General features: G+C 44.0%; 1 protein-coding gene across 1 annotated transcript; it reads right to left on the reverse strand.

The window, feature by feature from the left end:
• Positions 1–10,984: 10,984 nt before the first annotated feature.
• Positions 10,985–18,999, reverse strand: ASMT (acetylserotonin O-methyltransferase; the record flags this gene model as incomplete). Its single annotated transcript, XM_082014416.1, has 8 exons — positions 10,985–11,196; positions 11,832–11,954; positions 13,234–13,374; positions 14,156–14,274; positions 14,776–14,844; positions 15,676–15,805; positions 16,960–17,134; positions 18,928–18,999. The coding sequence occupies 8 exons, from the start codon at positions 18,997–18,999 to the stop codon at positions 10,985–10,987; spliced, it is 1,041 nt and encodes a 346-aa protein (XP_081870542.1).
• Between the last annotated feature and the right edge of the window lie 1,054 nt (positions 19,000–20,053).

Consider the following 20,053-nt stretch of genomic DNA (forward strand, 5'->3'; position numbering starts at 1 on the left):
AGGTGGGATGGAAAACCTACCTCGACCCTAGAGGCAAGAGTATGCGAGCTGCAAGGAAAAACAATTACAAAGGGGAGTTCAGGTTCCTCCAGAAAAATCGTCGCTCCTCTTTTCAGTGGGCAGTTCCCCAGAAAGAATAGAAGAGCTGATCTCACCTCTGATCCTCTTGAAGGGACTTTTGATTCATATTTACAAGAAGTGGGTAACGAGTACTATGACCAGGACTAGAGGGGCCCTGCCTCCAGCCAGGCGGAGAAGAGGGACAACTAAGTTTACTGGACTGTATGGATTAGATGGCCTGGCACATCAGACCCACAGGAATATAAGGCTTTAGTGGACGCTGGTGCACAATGTACCCTGATGTCATCAAGCCATATAGGGGCAGAGCCCATCTGTATTTCTGGAGTGACAGGGAGATCCCAACAGCTGGCTGTACTGGAGGCTGAAGTGAGCCTAACTGGGAAGGAGTGGCAGAAGCACCCCATTGTGACTGGCCCAGAGGCTCCGTGCATCCTGGGTATAGACTGCCTCCAGACAGGGTATTTCAAGGACCCAAAAGGGTACCAGTGGGCTTTTGGTATAGCTGCCTTGGAGACGGAAGAAATTAAACAGCTGTCTACCTTGCCTGGTCTCTCAGAGGACCCTTCTGTGGTGGGGTTGCTGAGGGTTGAAGAACCACGGGTGCCAATAGCTACCACAACAGTGCACCGGCGGCAATATCGCACCAACAGAGGCTCCCTGATCCCCATCCATGAGCTGATTCGTCGGCTGGAGAGCCAAGGAGTGATCAGCAAGACTCAATCACCCTTTAACAGCCCCATGGGGCCAGTGCAAAAGTCTAATGGAGAGTTGAGACTGACAGTAGACTATCGTGGCCTGAACGAAGTCACGCCGCCACTGAGTGCTGCTGTGCCGGACATGCTAGAACTTCAATATGAACTGGAGTCAAAGGCAGCCAAGTGGTACGCCACCATTGATATTGCTATCGCGTTTTTCTCAATCCCTTTTGTGGCAGAGTGCAGGCCACAGTTTGCGTTCACTTGGAGGGGTGTCCAATACACCTGGAATCGACTTCCCCAGGGGTGGAAACACAGCCCTACCATTTGCCATGGGCTGATACAGGCTGCACTGGAACAAGGTGAAGCTCCAGAGCATCTGCAATACATTGATGACATCATTGTACAGGGCAATGCATCAGAAGAAGTTTTCCAGAAAGGGAAGAAAATAATTCAAATCCTTCTGAAAGCCAGTTTTGCCGTAAAACAAAGTAAGGTCATAGGACATGCGCAGGAGATCCAGTTTTTAGGAATAAAATGGCAAGATGGACTCCGTTGGATCCCAACGGATGTGATCAATAAAATAACAGCTATGTCTCCACCAACTAGCAAAAAAGAAACACAAGCTTTTTTGGGCGTTGTAGGTTTCTGGAGAATGCATATTCCAAAAATATACAAATTATATTGCAAGTCCTCTTTATCAAGTGACCCAGAAGAACAATTTTAAATGGGGCCCTGAGCAACAGCAAGCCTTCAAAAAAAAATTAAACGGGAAATAGTTCATGCTGTAGCCCTCATGCCAGTCCAAGCAGGACAAGATGTTAAAAATGTGCTCTACACAGCAGCCAGGGAGAATGGCCCTACCTGGAGTCTCTGGCAGAAGGCACCAGGAGGGACCCGAGGTCGACCTCGAGGGTTTTGGAGTCGAGGATATAGGGGATCTGAGTCCCGCTATACTCCAACTGAAAAGGAGATATTGGCAGCACACGAAGGAGTTTGAGCTGCCTCAGAAGTGGTTGGTACTGAAGCACAGCTCCTCCTGGCACCTTGACTGCTAGTGCTGGGCTGGATATTCAAAGGGAGGGTCCCCTCAACGCATCATGTGACTGATGCTACGTGGAGTAAGTGGGTCGCCCTTATCCCACAGCGGGCTCGAATAGGAAACCTTAATCGCCCAGGAATCTTGGAAGCAATCATGGACTGGCCAGAAGGCAAAGATTTTGGAATATCACCAGAAGAGGAGGTGGCACGTGCTGAAGAGGCTCCACCATATAATGAACTGCCAGAGAACGAAAGGCAATATGCCCTGTTCACTGATGGGTCCTGTCGTATTGTAGGCAAACATCGAAGGTGGAAAGCTGCTGTATGGAGCCGTATATGATGAGTCGCAGAAGCTGCTGGAGGACAAGGTGAATCAAGTCAGTTTGCGGAGGTGAAAGCCATCCAGCTGGCTTTAGATATTGCTGAACGAGAAAAATGGCCAGTACTCTACCTTTATACTGACTCATGGATGGTGGCAAATGCTCTATGGGGGTGGCTACAGCAATGGAAGCAGAGCAACTGGCAGCGCAGAGGCAAGCCCATCTGGGTTGCTGAATTGTGGCAAGATATTGCTGCCCGACTAGAGAATCTAGTCATAAAAGTACGCCATGTAGATGCTCACGTACCCAAGAGTCAGGCCACCGAAGAACATCAAAACAACCATCAGGTGGATCAGGCTTCTAAGATTGAAGTGGCTCAGGTAGATCTCGACTGGCAACATAAGGGTGAATTATTTATAGCTCGGTGGGCCCATGACACCTCAGGCCATCAGGGAAGAGATGCAACATATAGATGGGCTCGGGATCGAGGGGTGGACTTGACCATGGACGTGACCATGGACGCTATTGCACAGGTTATCTATGAATGTGAAGTGTGCGCTGCGATCAAACAAGCCAAGCAGTTAAAGCCCCTCTGGCATGAAGGACGATGGCTGAAATATAAATATGGGGAGGCTTGGCAGATTGACTACATCACACTTCCACAAACTCGCCAAGGCAAGCGCTATGTGCTTACCATGGTGGAAGCAACCACCGGATGGCTGGAAACATACCCTGTGCTCCATGCCACCGCCTGGAACACTATCCTGGGCCTTGAAAAGCAAGTCTTATGGCGACATGGCACCCCCGAAAGAATTGAGTCGGACAATGGGACTCATTTCCGAAACAACTTCATAGACACCTGGGCCAAAGAGCACGGCATTGAGTGGGTGTATCACATCCCCTATCATGCACCAGCTTCCGGAAAAATTGAACGATACAACGGACTGTTAAAGACTACCCTGAGAGCAATGGGTGACGGGACATTCAAACATTGGGATAAGCATTTAGCCAAAGCCACCTGGTTAGTCAACACTAGGGGATCTACTAATAGAGCCGGCCCTGCCCAATCAAAACTTTTACGTACTGTAGAAGGCGATAAAGTCCCTGTGGTGCATGTGAGAAATATGCTGGGGAAGACAGTCTGGGTTACTCCTGCCTCAGGCAAAGGCAAACCCATTCGTGGGATTGTCTTTGCCCAGGGACCTGGGTGCACTTGGTAGATGGGGAAGTCCGATGTGTACCTCAAGGAGATTTAATTTTGGGTGAAAATAGTCAATGATTTGAATTGTATTATGTTAATTGTTACACAATACAGTATGACATTACTACTATGGCTGCTATCTACCATATCAATGGTATTCCAGTAAGAATCACCCAGACTGATGAGGAATGAGCTTTACTGAAACTGAGCAATGTGCAGCAGTGACGGAACCAGAACTGGCTTCAGCAGCTTGCGCCCAGCAGTTTCCTCAAGACTGACATCTTCCACCTGCAGATCATGGACATGGACCATGGCAGATGATAACAATTCAATCCAACACCACACACCATCTTCCCTGCCACGAGAGACTGCTACAATGGATGAAGCCCAAAGTCATGGACCGAATGAACTCCACAGACTTTTTAGAGTGATGGCCCATGGACTAAGAGAATGGTATTTGTGTGTATACATTAAAAGACAGGAAAAGTAATGATGAATAATTGGAATGTATTGAAAAGTGTAGGACCTGGGCATGACAGAAATGGTATGGAACACAGGGTGGATACAAAAAGGACTCTATCCTGGCTGAAACCAGGACAAATGTCACAAGATACAGTACACAGGATATATTTTTTTCCCCAATGACAAGGTACCTTTTGCATCAGTAATTTGTTAGAGCCCTGGATAGCTGCAGACTTTTTCTAGAACATAAAAACTGTGGTCACACGTTTCTGAAAAGAACCATTTTGCTCCATCATAACAAATGAATTTAACTGATTTATTCTTACATGCGACACACTCACACAGTGTTTTCCTTATTAATATATGCCCACAGCTGAGGAACCTCTGGCTTCCCCCACTTGATATTTCCAACCTTTCTCAGGACCATTATTTTATAAAACATTGTTTTAAAATAGTCACTACAAGAACACTGTGCAAATGGTACAGTCTTCCCAATCACCATGTTGTAAAGCTATGCTTGCTGGTACGCTATCTTCCAGTGTACAAGTTACCATAGAGGACATTTCCATACTTAACTGATTTGCATTTTCTTCTTGGAAATAATGAAGTTTGCATATTAGCACAATACATGACAGAGGTAATATTCCAGCCAAAATCTTCCCCTGTTTCTATAACATTTGACATTCATGAAGACACGGCCTTTGACAAGCAGCAATAATCCACCTCAGTCTGTACTAAAACTCGTATCATTTCACATCGCTGTGTGGAAGCTTTAACCACATCACTGATAATCAGTGAGAATTTATTGCAAACAGGATGTAGGTCTGTGCTATTCATGATACCCCTCAATATACCTAAATTTCCATAAAGAACTTAGGCCTGCCTTTCCTTCAAAAGTGGAAGACACTCCAACTTTCCATGGTGGTTTTGAATAGCTGGGTTTCTCTCCACAGAATTAAACTTCCATCTAAAATTTTAATTGATCATTTCATTCCCTGAACTTCACTGAATCTATTAAAAGGTTGTGAATATCATGTGGTTCACATCAAAATTGCTATCCTTCCTGTAATACAGCAAATAAGGAAAATATACCTAGGGAATGGCTAGCTGCAGGGACCCCACTTTCATTAAGTTTAGATAGGCAACATCAAAGTAGTTCCAAAATTTTTATTTTACAGTACCCAGAGTAAAGATTGACTACCCTGTAGGTCATTTTACATTCCAGAGGAGCTGGGATCTTTTTATGGTATGCTTACTAATTTTTACATTCCATTTAGCACATTAATGCGAAACAGTTCAGGATATTCCCACCCATACAAATATTAGGAATCATTTATACCAAAAGATACTGGTGTACTTATAATTCCAGCATCATAGCTAAATTACCTGATTCTCTGTCTTGTCATTCTTCAAATACAACCTCTTGAGCTGTAAATGCCCACCTTAGATGAAAAGACTTTTTGACGGATCTGGGTATCAGCAAGGGTCTGTGCTAAAGCGAAGTTACTCCATTTAGCTTCTGTATTTCTTTTCTAAGGTGCTCTTGTATGCATGAGTAGCCCAAATGGAGGCTTTCCAGGGCAAGACTACTTGGCCTGCTGTCGCTGCTTGCACTTGTCTGCTTTCCTGTCTTGGGTTGTAAATTAATATATGAAACCTGACTGTACTCCAATTGCTTGGCATCCTCTATAGGAGTCATCCCAGCAGAGGCCACAGTGTGCCCATTTGATCAGTTGTTGGCAATGCCTTTTAGTCGGCTCATAAATGTTGTTTGTGTCTCTGCAAAAGTCTGAACCCTACAAGCAACGTAGGTATAACAATCTTGAAATGCTGCTCTTCCCTCAGGGACCCTTCCCATTAGGGTGGGAACTTGATCAGCCCATGAACTTGCATCATCTGTTATCATAAACCACCTCATCCTCTCTACACTTGCAGGCAGTACCAAAGGCATCTTGGCTGCTATAGGAGCCATTACAGCACTTAGGGTTGTCACTGTTGCTCACCATCTGTGAGCTGTGTTTTGCCACCTGCTTTGAGCACAGGCCACACTGGAGACTGCCATATACAGTAGGTCACTGCACTTACCTGTAGCTGAACTCAGCTTTCAAGGGGAGGCCAAAATCCTTCACCAGTCTCCTTTAGCCAGCTGCTCCAGTGTGGTGGGCTCCAGCGTACAGGACCAGTAACCTATACTTTGGCCTAAACTTTCCCTCTCTCTGATTTATCTTCAGCCCATACTTGGAGACATGTCTTCCTCTAGGAATCATCTTGGTCTCCTTCCGGCTTGGGATCTTGGCTTGCCCAACACCAGTTGAAATCTGATTTTTCCTACCACCATTAAAGACACTGCATTAAACTGATTAGCTAAAGGTGAACACTGAGTTATTGTTTCTTAAAAATGAGCTGCCAGACACATCATACCTTAAATCCATCCATATTTGGACACACAGAATCACAGGATGTTTGCGGTTGGAAGGGGCCTCTGGAGGTCATCTGGTCCCCCTGCTCAAGCAGGCCCACTTAGAGCTGGTTTCCTAGGACCATGTCTAGAGAGCCTTTGAATATCTACAAGGCAGGAGACTCTACCACCTCTCTGGGCAGCCTGTGCCAGTTCTTGGTCACCCTCACGGTAAAAAAGTGTTTCCTGGTGTTCAGAGGGAACCTCCTGTATTTCAGTTTGTGCCCATTGCCTCTGGTCTCACCACTGGGCAGCACCGTAAAGAGTCTGGCTCCATCTTCTTTGCACCCTCCCTGCACACAAAATACTCCTTCTTGCCAATTAGACATCCTTGCCCTCAGCAGCTGTAATTCTAGGGCCTTAACATTTACTCCTACACATATTAATACTATCACTTTTATTGTCTTTTTAGTCTCCTTTGGTGTCCAAGGCTGTTGAATGCCACTTCTGACAGCTAAAGGCCTGAATCTAATACTAATGTACAAACATTTATTTATCTAGTTTCCAACTAAAAATTAAATCCTACCAACATTTCAGTGTTTCCATATGAGAGTTTTATTTTTTTTTAAATGCTTTTAATAAGCATTGAGGTGAACAATTTTGTTGCACTTTGGCATCCTTAGCATTCATATCACAGCCCTGAACTGCAGTCTTCCTGCTATAAATGCTGAAAGAAGAAATCAGCAACATGTCCTACTGGCACTGCTTCATTTATCACACCAAAGGTTTATTGATTGAAGACTCTATTCCATTTCAAAAAGTATTACCTGTTTTAAAGCTACAAGATACAGCACAGGATAAAGGCTAAGTATGAACCTTTCTAACAACGTGAACCTTAAGTCATTCTCAAAACCTACCCTGAGACGTTTGAAAGAAATACTGTTTCATGTTCTTTTAGTCAGCTCCTGACAGTCTGATTGTGATAATATGTAACACACGGATTTATTTCCTACTTTAAGAAATCTGTTTCATTCTGTTACAATCAAATTGCTTTTGGCAAGCCTGGACACAGACACTGTTCCCCTTCAGAAGCTGCAAAGTGTGAGAACTTACAGTTCTTCAGAAACACACTGACCTTCTGGAAGCCACTCTACTGGCAGCCTTGCAGAAGACATTGTACTCAAGGAGTCAGTGAGCTTGGACAGGCCATGTCTGCTCTACTATGGCTATGGCTGGCCCAAGCACCTGGACCTGCTAGCCTTGGTGGGGCCTTGGACAGAGGTGTCATTGGCTGAGAAGGAGAAGACCAACCTGATCTGGAGAGACCAGGGGTGAGAGTTGGTGACCTGGTGAGGCACAGAGACCAGATGGGACTAGAGGCCATGGTTGTATTCAAGGGACCTATGAATGCATACATGCTCGTGGGTACTGAGAGCAAGGCTGCGTGCACCTCTTACTGATACACCTCAGGAGACATTATAGAGCAGCCTGGACTTGGCTCCTCCACAGATATGTGAAGGAAACTTCCCAAAGGCACCCAGAGCGTGGAGAGGCCTCCATTTAAAGGCAGCAGCCTTCAGCTTCCAGTCAGCCTGTTAACAAGGCAAATTCCCTGGCTCCTCCTGCCCTCTGCTCTTTCATATAATTCCCAGGCCACCAGGCCAAGGCCCTGCTGGAAGCTTCTGTCCTCCCAAACAGAGTGGCCTTGAGGGCAGCTGCACTCGCCCAGCCCAGCTGGGCACAGCCAGTCTCAACTCATGGAATACGTTTCCTACCTGGTGCATTTCTCTCTTCTCCTGCTCTTGGCTGATTCACCCCAGCTATGGCCAGGTTTCATTCATTATTCCCAAGTCATATTGAGAGCTAGAAAATTTATCTCAGGCTGTATGGTTAAAAACTCCATGAGAGGGGGAAAAGAACTCTGTTGACAAGAGCTATATCCATCAAACAGAAAACCTCCCATCCCAGCACCATGAAAGGGCCCAAACTTGGGAACTGCTTTCATTACCCAAAACACAAGTAACTTGGAAACCTCCACCTTATGGCTTTGTTCCTATACAATCTTTTTCAACATTAAAATACCCAATGACAAGTGAGAAACATAGCTGAAATACCACATGTATAACAAGGTGTAATCAGAAATGCCTGTTGGAGGATGGAAACCATAGAGCAAACAGGGTTTTAATTTGCCTGCATAAAACAAAGCACTTGTTTCAGGTCTTTGCAGTGTTTGTCATTGGAGAGGGGAGAAAAAAGAAAAGAAAAAGAAAGGAAGAGGCTCTGATGAGACCAGCCATGCCTCTGCTTTGTCAAGGCAGGTCTCAAATTCAGAGCACTCTGGGCTTACTCTCTTATTCCGGCACTGACTTTTTCTGTGCTCATAGAGCAATCTTCTCTCCATGGGTCATGGGAGAAAAGAGAGGCTCTGAAGGAAAAGGAGGTTAAACACTTGTGGAGGAAAGGGCAGGGGGGTGAAAAAGACAACTAGGAAAATCAAACTGAGTAGATAAATAAATACAGTCTAATAAAAACAGCACAAGTCCTCTTATTACATGTTTTTGTGGTTTCAAAGGTCTGGTCTCTGAAGGTGAATATAGAATTTTAATATCTTCTTTATGAATACTCCAGTGTTTCCCTGGTCATCTAGCATAAAAGAGTAGCCAAGAATGTTTTAGCACCCCCCAAGAAGCTGAATACTCAAATACTAATGAACAGATAATGAACGAGCAGCCCAAGCGATAGGCAGCTGGAGGTTCTGCTTCACACAGCCAGTGAAAGCACACCATGATCGTATGTTGGTGTCTAGCTGCTCTGATAATGGCATCACATCTGACCCTTAAAACTCATTTAAATACCAATGATCTTCAAATTCTGCACTTCACTCATTTCCATCTGTATGTCAGGTAATGATGGGTCAATCCTGTTCTTTAAAGACCCAGCATCTTTAAACCTTGATAAAACTAAAAGGCATGTCAGATCCAGGTGTGCATCTTGCTTATTCAAGTTGTGCCCAAGCCACTCACTGGTAGGTTAATGACATGCAGAGCATGTCGTAAATCAACTCACTGCAGAAGTACTGTGCTTAGGGAATTTGTTTTGACAAACCAAAACAGCCTACTCATGTTTTTTTTCAAGTCAAGGGCAGAATTAACACTGACACCAGCCGAGACAGGAATTTTCTGACTCAGCAAGGTTATATGATGTGTCAGTTTATACATGCAGCTGCAGCATGCTGACTGTGACTGGCCTGTCTACTGGCTCAGGAAACAGTGCAGCCATGTGAGCAACCACCAGTGCATCGGCATCCAACTTTTTTGGGGGAAAAAGTGTATCAGAGAAAGTCCAGACAGGAGTTTTGTTTTTTTTCCCCCAGCACACTTCATTGGCTGCTTGGTACATTCAAAGCAGCAAAATAATTTCTCTGAACATTTGGGGTTTTTGGGTTGTGGGAGGAATCAACAAAGACTTGGTCAGCCTCGTGTCATTATTTGCGTTCATGCCTGGCTGCTGCAGGGTGTAACACCTCGCTTTGTCTGGAAAGCGAGCGAGCATTCAGAACACATTACTCACAGGCTCCAGCGCCTGGCAAAATCACCTTCATGCCACATAACTCGCAGGTGGGGAACACTGCACAGTGACTGCAGCTTGCGAGAGAACTCTCCAAAACCACTTGTCCCAACTCCTGCAATATCCTGTCGATACCTACAGGAAGAGATCCTGCCCATGCATAAACCCACTACCTGCACAGTAGCTTATGAACTGTTCCTTGTTTCTTTTAAGGATGAGAAGGGCCACTACAGCCTTGTGATTTGATTTTGGTATCACAAAACATGACAGAAGGCCAACTTTTCCCTACTGAGGCTACTGTCTCCCTATGCTCCACCTACAATCACAGGAGCAGGAGTAGATGGCTACTGAGAAGGCTATCTCAGGCTTCTATAGTACCCAGCTTAACGTGCCAATGCAATTGGTGTTCAAGACACAACTGCAGAGTGTGACTTTCTGCTGCCTTCTCCAAATGTTTCTCACTCCAATAATCTGTAATTCTGCTTCCAAGAACTGTGTGGGTTATGGCATGTTGTCCTTGACCAAATGATTTAAAGAACTAGCAGGAGGCATGCAATAAGGACTTCACCGGTACATAACCAAATGACTTGGCTGCATCACTCTCCCTCTCAGCTGTCATCTCAGGGCCCGCCCTGTAAAGAACATCACTGAGCTCCAGCCAGTCATCAAGCAACAAAATTATTTTTTGTAACTTAATGCAGCACCTAGAAGAAATAAAAAAAAAAAAAAAATTTCATGCCGAACTCCTCAAGGCTCAAGACAGAACTTCTCCTGGCACTCTGAAAAGATTAACCACAAGGAGACATAATTTAGTGTGTTTATACTATATAAATTCCCCAGGAATAAAAATGCAGGTAACAGAGCTCAGTACAGTGATCAGTTTTATTTTGCAGGAGTCCAAGCATGAATTCAGCTTTGCTTTTTGTCAGACACAGTGTTAAAATTGGAAAGAATGAAAAAATCTGAAGCAGATACACTGTACCTTTCTTTCATGGGTTATTTCTTGTGGAACAGGTGTTGATTTCTTTCTCTCCCTTCCAGAGCCAAGGGCAAGTCCTCATCAGGCTGACAGGTTTACAATCCATGCACGCTCAAGGTGTATCATCAGTGATTCTCCCGACAATGTATCAGCTTACAAAAAAGTTGGTTGCCTTAACTAAAAGCTAAGTTGAGAGAACATCATATTTCTCCACTTATTCGGTACATAAAGGAGGTACTATTATTTCCTTCCTAAAACAGCATCATAGAGTTTTCCAGTCCTCTTGACTTGAATCTCTCTGAAGCCAGCTGCCTTGAGGAGCTTGCTGTACTCTGCTGCTGTTCGCTCTTTTCCTTCTGTCTGGACCAACATATTCATCGAATACAGTTGGGTTTCTAAAGGCCCACTTTTATCTTCATTCAGAAGGGATTCAACCAGCAGCACTCCACCGCCTGGTTGAATAAAGAGAAATAAAACACATGCTGAGCTCTGGGAAGACGAGATATATTTCAGCTGAGTTATTAGTTCCTAACCTTTAGTTTCAGGAAGAAGCAGCCTCTATGTTAAGTCATATGTCAGCATCACAGAAGACAATGAAAAAGCAAAAGAATCCGAGCATGCCTCTGCCTGGCTACCAAGGTACTGACACAGTGGGGATGAAGGGGATGCTACAGCTGAGATGGAAATTCACATTTCCCCCAGCTGAAATCCACAGGAGCTTGCTGATTTTGCTGAGAACCCACCTCTGTAGGAAGTATTTTCAAAGCTCAAGGGTTCAACATGATGCTTAACAGGGTTTTTACTACGATGTATATAACTGTCTGTCTAAACATTTCCCCAAATCCCCAGTTTTTATACCTAACTATATTGAAACAGGAGTCCCTGTGGAGGAGACCAAAACTGGAAGTCAGATAATGAGAAATTAGACCAAGCCCTATTTGGCTCAATTGCACACATCTGACTTAGGAAAGCAAAATACTAAGAAACCCCTGCACGGAAACTGCCACTCAAATTGTGCATTGAGGCTGGTGTGCTTCATGTAACTGATGGGTGAGAGTCTCCCTGCTCTTCGAGAGCTCACACCTACCAGGTTTGCAAGCCTTGTGGACTTTTGCCAGCAGCTGCCTGCATTTGTCTTCATCCCAGTCATGCAGTATCTTGGATAAAATATACAGTTCAGCTTCTGGAATTGAATCGCTAAAGAAGTCTCCTGCAAAGCAAGAATACATGTATTACAGAAAAACCCCAGAACAGAGAGGGCTGAGTTCAGCAAAAGTTTTCAGTTTTGTCCAGTTCTAAAGACTCTGGGCTTGCCACGTCCATCACCCACATCAGACAGAAACAGTTACCAGGTAAAAGTCCTCTGCATAGGGGATTTTGTTCTTGTTCAGTCTCAAGAAGGCCTGAAATGTTTAAAAGCAGCAGCTCATCTGAAACAGCCTTTGATGCACAGGAAAGCATTTGAGTCTAAGTTGGCTACAATGACAAGAATTCACATTCATAAAGCATTAAGAAGAGGAGAAAGTTTCTCATGGTTTCTGTCAGGGAAAAAAGGAAAGAATTTTCCCTTATCTAAGCAAATTTTCAAAGACCTTCACTTCAGTAACCACAGAGCTATATCATAAATCCATAAGGAAAAAATACTCATCTCTCACCTCCTAGCACACTAGTTTCATCATCATGTCTTTCGTTCAGCACCTGGTGTACTGTATTCAGATTTTCCTCTTTGCATCGTACTTTGTCCTTTCTGCTCTCATTTCTTTGCAACACTGGCACACATAACATTTCACGTGTTTCTCCATCTTTGTTTTTATATACTCCCTTCCTTCCTCAAGGCTTCTTTCTTCTTTCTGAGCTCCAAGCAATACTAAGTCATTCCAAATCTGTGAAGGCTTATTGTAGATGTTAAAAAATAGATGTCCCTACGCCCATTGTCATCATATATGGTGCAAACACCATGCAAGATCTATGGACTGGGCAAGAGGAATTTTGGCTAGCTCACCCAAATTCAAAGCCTGAAATATCTTAGGACTTGAAAGTCAATCAATCATGACCACAGAACGAAAACCCCTTGCCCAGAGCAGGCCTGGCATCCCACACATCTGCCAGGAGGTGTGCACAGGCAAAAAGGGAGTGTTAGAAAGATTTATAACATGGTGTGCAGTTTTTAAAAATTGCAGGACTTTGTTTTGTTTTGTTTAAAGTACCCTTGTTCTGAAGAAATCAAATAGTTCTGTTCAGGATTAAAGAGCTTCTGGGTGGCTGAAAAACTGAGTCATGTCTCAGAGAAGGCAGCTGCAGGTGCACAACTGGCACAGCCCTGCAGTACCAATGAATTGCAGATCTGGGCTGGGGAAGCTGAAGTCTGAGGCTCTCTGCCCACGTAACAGGCAGCTGGAGACCTTAGGCTCCAGTATGCTACCTCTGAGCAGAGACAAGGGGCTCAGGAGCAACAGCTGTGACAACACAACAATACTGTCCGCACCTACCTTCATGGAAAGCAATCCGACGCTCCTCAGGGGGAATAAATTGCTCTTTGGCCACTTGCACAACTTTTGGCAGGTCATAAATTGTGACCATGGAATTTGGGTACAAAGAAACACACTCCCGGGCCAAAGCTCCTCCACCTCCTTTGGGGAGAGCAAAAGAAGGTCAGCGCTGACACAAAACCAACCTGTTCAGCAACACCCCCATGAAGCCATGCAGGCAACGGTGCATTCAGCCTCATGGCAATTGGCAAGGTACCTCTGCTCCCCACCTGTTGCTGAAAGGGAAGAGGAGGGACAGGAGAGGCCACTGTCTCCATTTGCTCTGCAGGAAGCCCCTGGGCCCCCAGCACCCAGGCCTATGGGGTCAGCTCCAGCCCTTACAGCTTTTACACACCTCCTGAGCCAGACCCAGCTGCGGATGCTGGAAGGTGGGAAATGAAAAACAGAGCCACTAAATCAGGTGCTGGGGAAGCAGTGAGGGAGCCTGACCTGTCCCATGAATCCTGGCAGTGCTCAGCAGCACTGGGATGTGTGCTGCAGGGTAAAAGGCTGCAGACAATATCTTAATGACACTGACTGAAGGGGAGGAGGGAAAGCGTCTGGCACCAGAAGATTGTATCAAGCAAATCAAGAAAAAATGCCAAACCTGCCACGTACACAAGGGGATGGGCCACTACTCACACAAGTGATACACTACAGAGAAAAATATTTATCTTCCTCATGCTCTCACCACTATCACATTTCTCTTTTTAACCCAGACTAATTAGCAAAATGTTTTTATTGCTGAGATATGTCCTGATTTCTATTACTCTGCCCGTCATATAAGAGTTATTTTTCTTTTCAGAACTTGTAAAAGATGACAGTTCCGAGGCTCGTTAAAGAAGATCTGCTGATGCTCACCTCCCAGGTCATAAATGCTCACCTCCCAGGTCATAAATCTGCGTGAAAGGGGAAAGGTCAAAAGCAGCAAGAACGTCTCTGCCACATATACTCCATACTGAGTTCTGGCCAGCCATGAATTTCATCATTTCTTCTTCTGATCTAGTAATGCAAACAGAAACAGCAAGTAGAAAAGGTAACTTACAATCTCTGTAGTGATTCCTATCATACAACTCTTACCGCAAGTTTTAGCTTAAACACTAATCTGTTTTTATTGACACATGAATACATTCTCTTCGCATATAAACCTACCTTAAGGCTTAGTGTAGAAGAAGGGTACAGCTATGCATTCATGCACTTAAACAGGGAATTAAGACTAGTGAAGTCCAACAGTATATTACACTGCTAATTCTCAGGCTTCCAAGGGATTTTTTTACCTTCAATTACCATTGCCTCTGTGACACAGAGACCTGTGATATGGTTTTCAGAATAGGAAATTATATACTTCTATTCAAAACATCAGACAGTGTCCCAGTAATGGATATTGTTGAGAAAGGAAAATGCTGCATGATTCTCACATCATCATATTTAATTGTCCTGAGCCATAATTGAAAACATTAATTTTATCTACAATAAGATTTCTATAAATATACTAATGATTACCTGTACATCGCTCCAAAAGGGTCTTTAGATGAAATGCCAAATGCTCTTTCATATTGGTTTCTTCCTTCTCTAAAATAGCAACCAAAAAAAAAGGCATACAAGTGTGGATGTTTTTTTCTTTCACCCAAACACGCCTCAGGGATGTACTTTCAGCTAGTTCATCACTGTGGAAGGTGCTTAACTTTGTACAGAATACATGCCAGTCTGTTTGTAATGGCTGTAAAGGTACCCTTACTGGCCACCCCAAAACACACTGATATGTTTCTCAACCTTTCACAAGAATGACTGGTTCTTTTAAAGGACAGGTTGGACTGTGCTTTGAGAAACCTGATCTAGTGGAACGTATTTCTGCCCACAGCAGGGGAGTGGAACTAGATGATCTTTAAGCTCCCTTCCAACCCAAACCATTCTATGATTTATAGAAACACATCTCAGGTAAATGTGCAAAACTAGTGCAATCATCACCATCAGACACGCCATCTTTGATCATCATTTGCATGGACTGGAACAAGTGAGATTCCTATTAAACTCCTCCTATACACCTTTGCAACAGAAGTATCCTTAGCCATCATTACTCAACATTTACTTTGTTGATGCCTCCTCAAGTAAGAGCCACTGTAATGATCAAGTGCTTTCCTGAAGGTCAAATACACAGAAATCTGATTCCTAGATGATCTCTACCATCAGAAGGAAAAGGAAAACAAGAACACACACAAACAGAAAGTAAGAAAAAAGAAGAACATATCATGGCTCTGTTAACAGCTGAAATATCAGTTGGATTTTCTTTGAGGGCCAGCCAGCATCTTCATTATGCCCTTATCCAAAACCACACCACTCAGAGCAGCAACACAGATGCCACAAAGCAGTCAACAACAGACAGCGCACAACACTCCCCCTTACCTCACAGCATCGGCCAGGTAGTGCCAGCACAAGTAGACTGTATTGGAGTAATACATCATAATATGATACTGAGACTTGGGACTTGATTTTGTAAGGTAAATGTTGGAAATTTCTGTGTTTCTGTAAAGGGCTAAAGGGTGAAAGAAATATATTTACTAACATCTATGTTATACCTCCTCACCAAGCCTATCACACAGCATAGTACTTATCTCCAGAAGATGTCTATGTGACCAAGGATACAAACCTATTGCTTCTACAATCAATCCTTCCACTGCAAGGAGCAGTGGGTGAGGGCTGCTGAAATATGTGTTGCCCCACCCAGTGTGAGTAAACACTACCTAACTACACTTATTCCAGCACCAAACATCTCTTTCAAGAACAGCAAGAGGAATGCCTTACGAGTGTCATCATTCACCTTCTGGTATCAGAGGAAGATTTTGGTATGCTCTATTGAAATGAGAAGCCCTTGCAGGCAAGTCTTTTTTTCCGATGAACAAGGTCAGCAAGTGGGAGACAAGTCCCCAGAACATCATGCCAACCACACCTACCCTCTCTCAGTTCACTAGGGCAGGACCTTCTGCAGACAGATGAATGCCCAGAGGACTCACAGAAATCTCCCCTGCTTCCTCCAATGCATCTGCAGTGGCATTACTCATCCACAGGACTAGCATACAAAAGGAGTATAAAAGATAGATCCTGCTCTCCCTAAACTCATTGGGCAACTACTTTAAGTCCTAAAACAGGGCCAAGGCAACACAAGCAGGGGACACAACTTCTGAGACTCTGTCTGATGGCCACATATCCCTTCTAACCACATGGACTCAACATCTCTGATGCAGGGGCAAACTTACATCACCTCTCAGTTCAGAACAACCTAACAAAATACTTCCCATGTGGTAAAACCCCAAAGAAAAACAAAATGTGTTTTTAAATCATGCTGTTGCCCATTCACCCTTGCATTTTGTTTTAAAATCATGCCCATACCTCAGAGTTTTCTTGAGACCAGCTCTGCAGAGACTCTGAATATCTTCTCCAAGGTTACCTGAGGCTCTTGCACAAAGAAGTTTAGTGATGTAGAGCCCTTCATCCAGGTTTTACGTTACACCTTTAATCATGCTGACATTTGCTGCTTCTCTTCCAGCTGAAGAGGGGATGGCATTCTCAAGAAATTCTCTCCTCCTTCCCCCTACAGTAATTGGCCTAACACTAGATATCATCTCTCCCCACTTGCAAAACCAGAGGTTTAAATCTTTTAGTTTCTTCCCTTTCTTCTGCCTTTATTACCTCCTTCTTGTGTCAGCTCTACTGCCAAGAGCTTCAATCCCACACAGGCATCCAGCAGTCTTTCCATCCCAGTGGTGCTGGTACCCAAGCACGCAGCAATGGCATCTGAAGACAGAGGCTTTCCTGACTCCAGCAGAAGATCAAACACCCCCAACTCACAGGCAGTGAACATAACCTGGGGATAAGGAAAGGTGGGGGTGAGGGATCAGGTGAAAGCACCAAAGCTTACTGCATTTCTAAAGCTGCTTTGTTGCAGAAAATACACATATAATAAGATTTTACAAAAAAAAAAAAATATTTCATATAAACAAGTCCAATGATGAAACTGAAGTTTCTCTGAACACAAACAATACCATCCAGTGCCTTTTTAATTCTTTTTCCTTTTCTGGTGAAGCCAGACAATGTTTTTGGCTCACAAAGGATCACATTTAGAGACCGGGTTTTGGGTGTGAATGTTCCTGCCTCTTCCTTAGTTTCAGAGCACATTCTCACAGTCACTCTTGCTTTTTGCCTGGACATCACAAAGGCAAGACTGTGTGGTGGTGGATTTTCCTGTTGTTGCTTCTGTTCTTTAACTAAGGATTTAATGTATACTCCAGTGAACCCCGGAAACTCTTCTGTGGCTTGCAGCAGGGGGGAATATCCCACTCTGTGGACCCTATTTTCAGGGACTAATGTGCATGACTACAGTGGTCTCCCTGGGGCAGGAAGGTTCCTCTCAGCCAAAAGGACTGCTTCATTCAAGCCAGCAGAAATTCCCTGTCTTTTCACAGAGAAGGAAGGTGTGTAACCTCTCCAAGAACAACCTTCAACTTTCAGACAGACATAAGAAAAACGTTCTTCCTTAGCTGCACACAGTCAACTTTAAAAGTATTAGCCTATTTCTCTGGCTATACAAACACTCCTAAAACAATAACAAAGCAACAACTCAGTTGACTGCCTGTATCTACAATGATTTGGTAAAGTCCATGGGAAGCTTCTTTACCCTCAGTAAGGTCATGACTTAACCAAAGTTGAGATCATTTCTCAAAAACATAGTAGAAATGTTAATTTGGAAAGCATTGGGCACTCTTCTTTCTCACCAAACAAAAGGATTTTTCGTTATCCATTTTTTCCTCTCTTTACCATCAGCTCTGCCTTTCAGGAGCCTTAGGATGCAGCAGTATTTACAACCCAAGAGCATTCCTTCCATTACTATGTTGGCCAGAGGCACAGCAAGGGAAAATAGAAAAGGAAACTAAATAGTAAATGAGGAAGAAATGTCCACTGCACTGGATATTATAATTTTATGCCCATATGCTTGCAAACACAGAAAGGCAAACAACATCAGTAAACATTTAAGGAAAGTGGAACTATTAGTTCTACAAGTGTGCCTTAATCAAATATTATAAAAGTCATTATACCAGATCTTTCTTTCACCTGAAGAACTTCACACAGAAGTTCTCTAGTTCAGCCTTCTGTATAATACATACAGACAAACCATGGAAGTGGGAAAGGAATTCTCTGAGGAGATATTTGAAAAATCTTGTTCTTTGCTTGGCTTAACAGGGAGGTGAAAAAGGCAATTGAAGTCAGCCCTCTGTTTCTCAAACTCCAAAAATGACAAATGTCATCAGTGGAATCCCACCACTGAAGGAACCTTTCACAGTTGAGGCAGTCAGACAGAAAGCCTTCAGCTATAAACTCCTCTGTTTTTAATAAAACCTCATGCAGAGACAAAGTCTACTCATCCAAGCCTCCAAAGGTCAGAGAGGTCTCAAAAATAAATGCTAAGTTTACCACCAGTGGTCACGTCACTTTCAAATCTTTATTCTCAAATTTCCTTCCTACCTAGAAGAGCAGACAGGATGCTTTCATATGAGATGGTTTTCATTCTAGAACACTTATTCAGGACCTAAAGTGAGATCCCTGAATATTTCTGTCTGCATACTCTTAGACATCTATCCAAGACCGAGTTATATTTCTTACCTTTGAGACTAAAAATCCACTGTTGTATTGCAAGATGATTTGAGGATAGTCAAGGTCCTCCGTGGAACCCATCTTCTTTCTGGACTGAGGCACAGATTCTCTGGTCCTCTTAATTTAAATAAGCTTCTTTCCACCGGGCACAGAGCACACCAGCTGATCCACTTAATCTTATTGCTTCTGAGAAACACACTGGTTACAAAACGTATTAGCTAAGTTATTTGGCGTCAATGGGTTTTTCTACCAGGATCAGCTGCTTCTTTCCCCTCTTCCGTCATCAAGTACAAGCCTAAAGCAGCAGTGCAGATTAAAGCTTGCATTGTCAGTTCAGCAGCTGGTTAACATGCTGGTATTTCAGAAGCACTTTAAAGCTTGTAACAAGCAAACCAGAAATCAGTACAGACCAGCATCAAGAACTTCAATTCAGTGCAGTGAACCAGGGGTTCATAAACCAAGGCAGAGTCTTACTCGGGGATTTTTCAGAAGCAGCTCTCCTCCATCAGGCTGGCATTTTGATGCTGTAAGACTTCCCAAGAATAGAAATCCTTACGTATGTCAGTCAGCCCAATGATGTGACCCCAAAGGAATGACAACAATTTGGCAAGGCAATTCTTCAAGTGAAATATGGACATTCATATGTTTTAAGGTATATGGGGTTTAACAGTGAAGGAATATCAGCTCAGCTCAAAGCAGTTATGGCATACTCCTGGCCAAGCCTGGCATCTCCCACAGCCTTAATTCCACTCACCCCTCACTCAAGTGTATGCACAGCACTTACGTTCACCACACCGAAAGAGAGACTTGTTTGGCTTCGGGCTCTGGGTCATGTACCCAGGGCCTCAGACCTTATGCCAGTCATTTTCACTTGCATGGGTATCTACTACATAGCAGGGAATTGCTGCCAGGGAAATAATGAGAGCAGAGTCCACACAAGGAGCTGAAGAAGAAGAAAGCATCCCACCACAGTCTGTGCCTGGAATAATTTCCACCCAGGTGTGGAAAACCTGGCTGTGCTTCCCTGGTCTGGTTTGCAAGCCATGCCCATGGAAATTACAAAAGAAACACAGGGGCATAGCCAGAAGGGAGGTGAAACTTGCTGTGATGGGCACAGGTCCAGGTGACCCTGAGG

This window comes from Phaethon aethereus (assembly GCF_964289735.1).
Source record: "Phaethon aethereus genome assembly, chromosome: 1".
Classification (NCBI taxonomy): Eukaryota; Metazoa; Chordata; class Aves; order Phaethontiformes; family Phaethontidae; genus Phaethon; species Phaethon aethereus.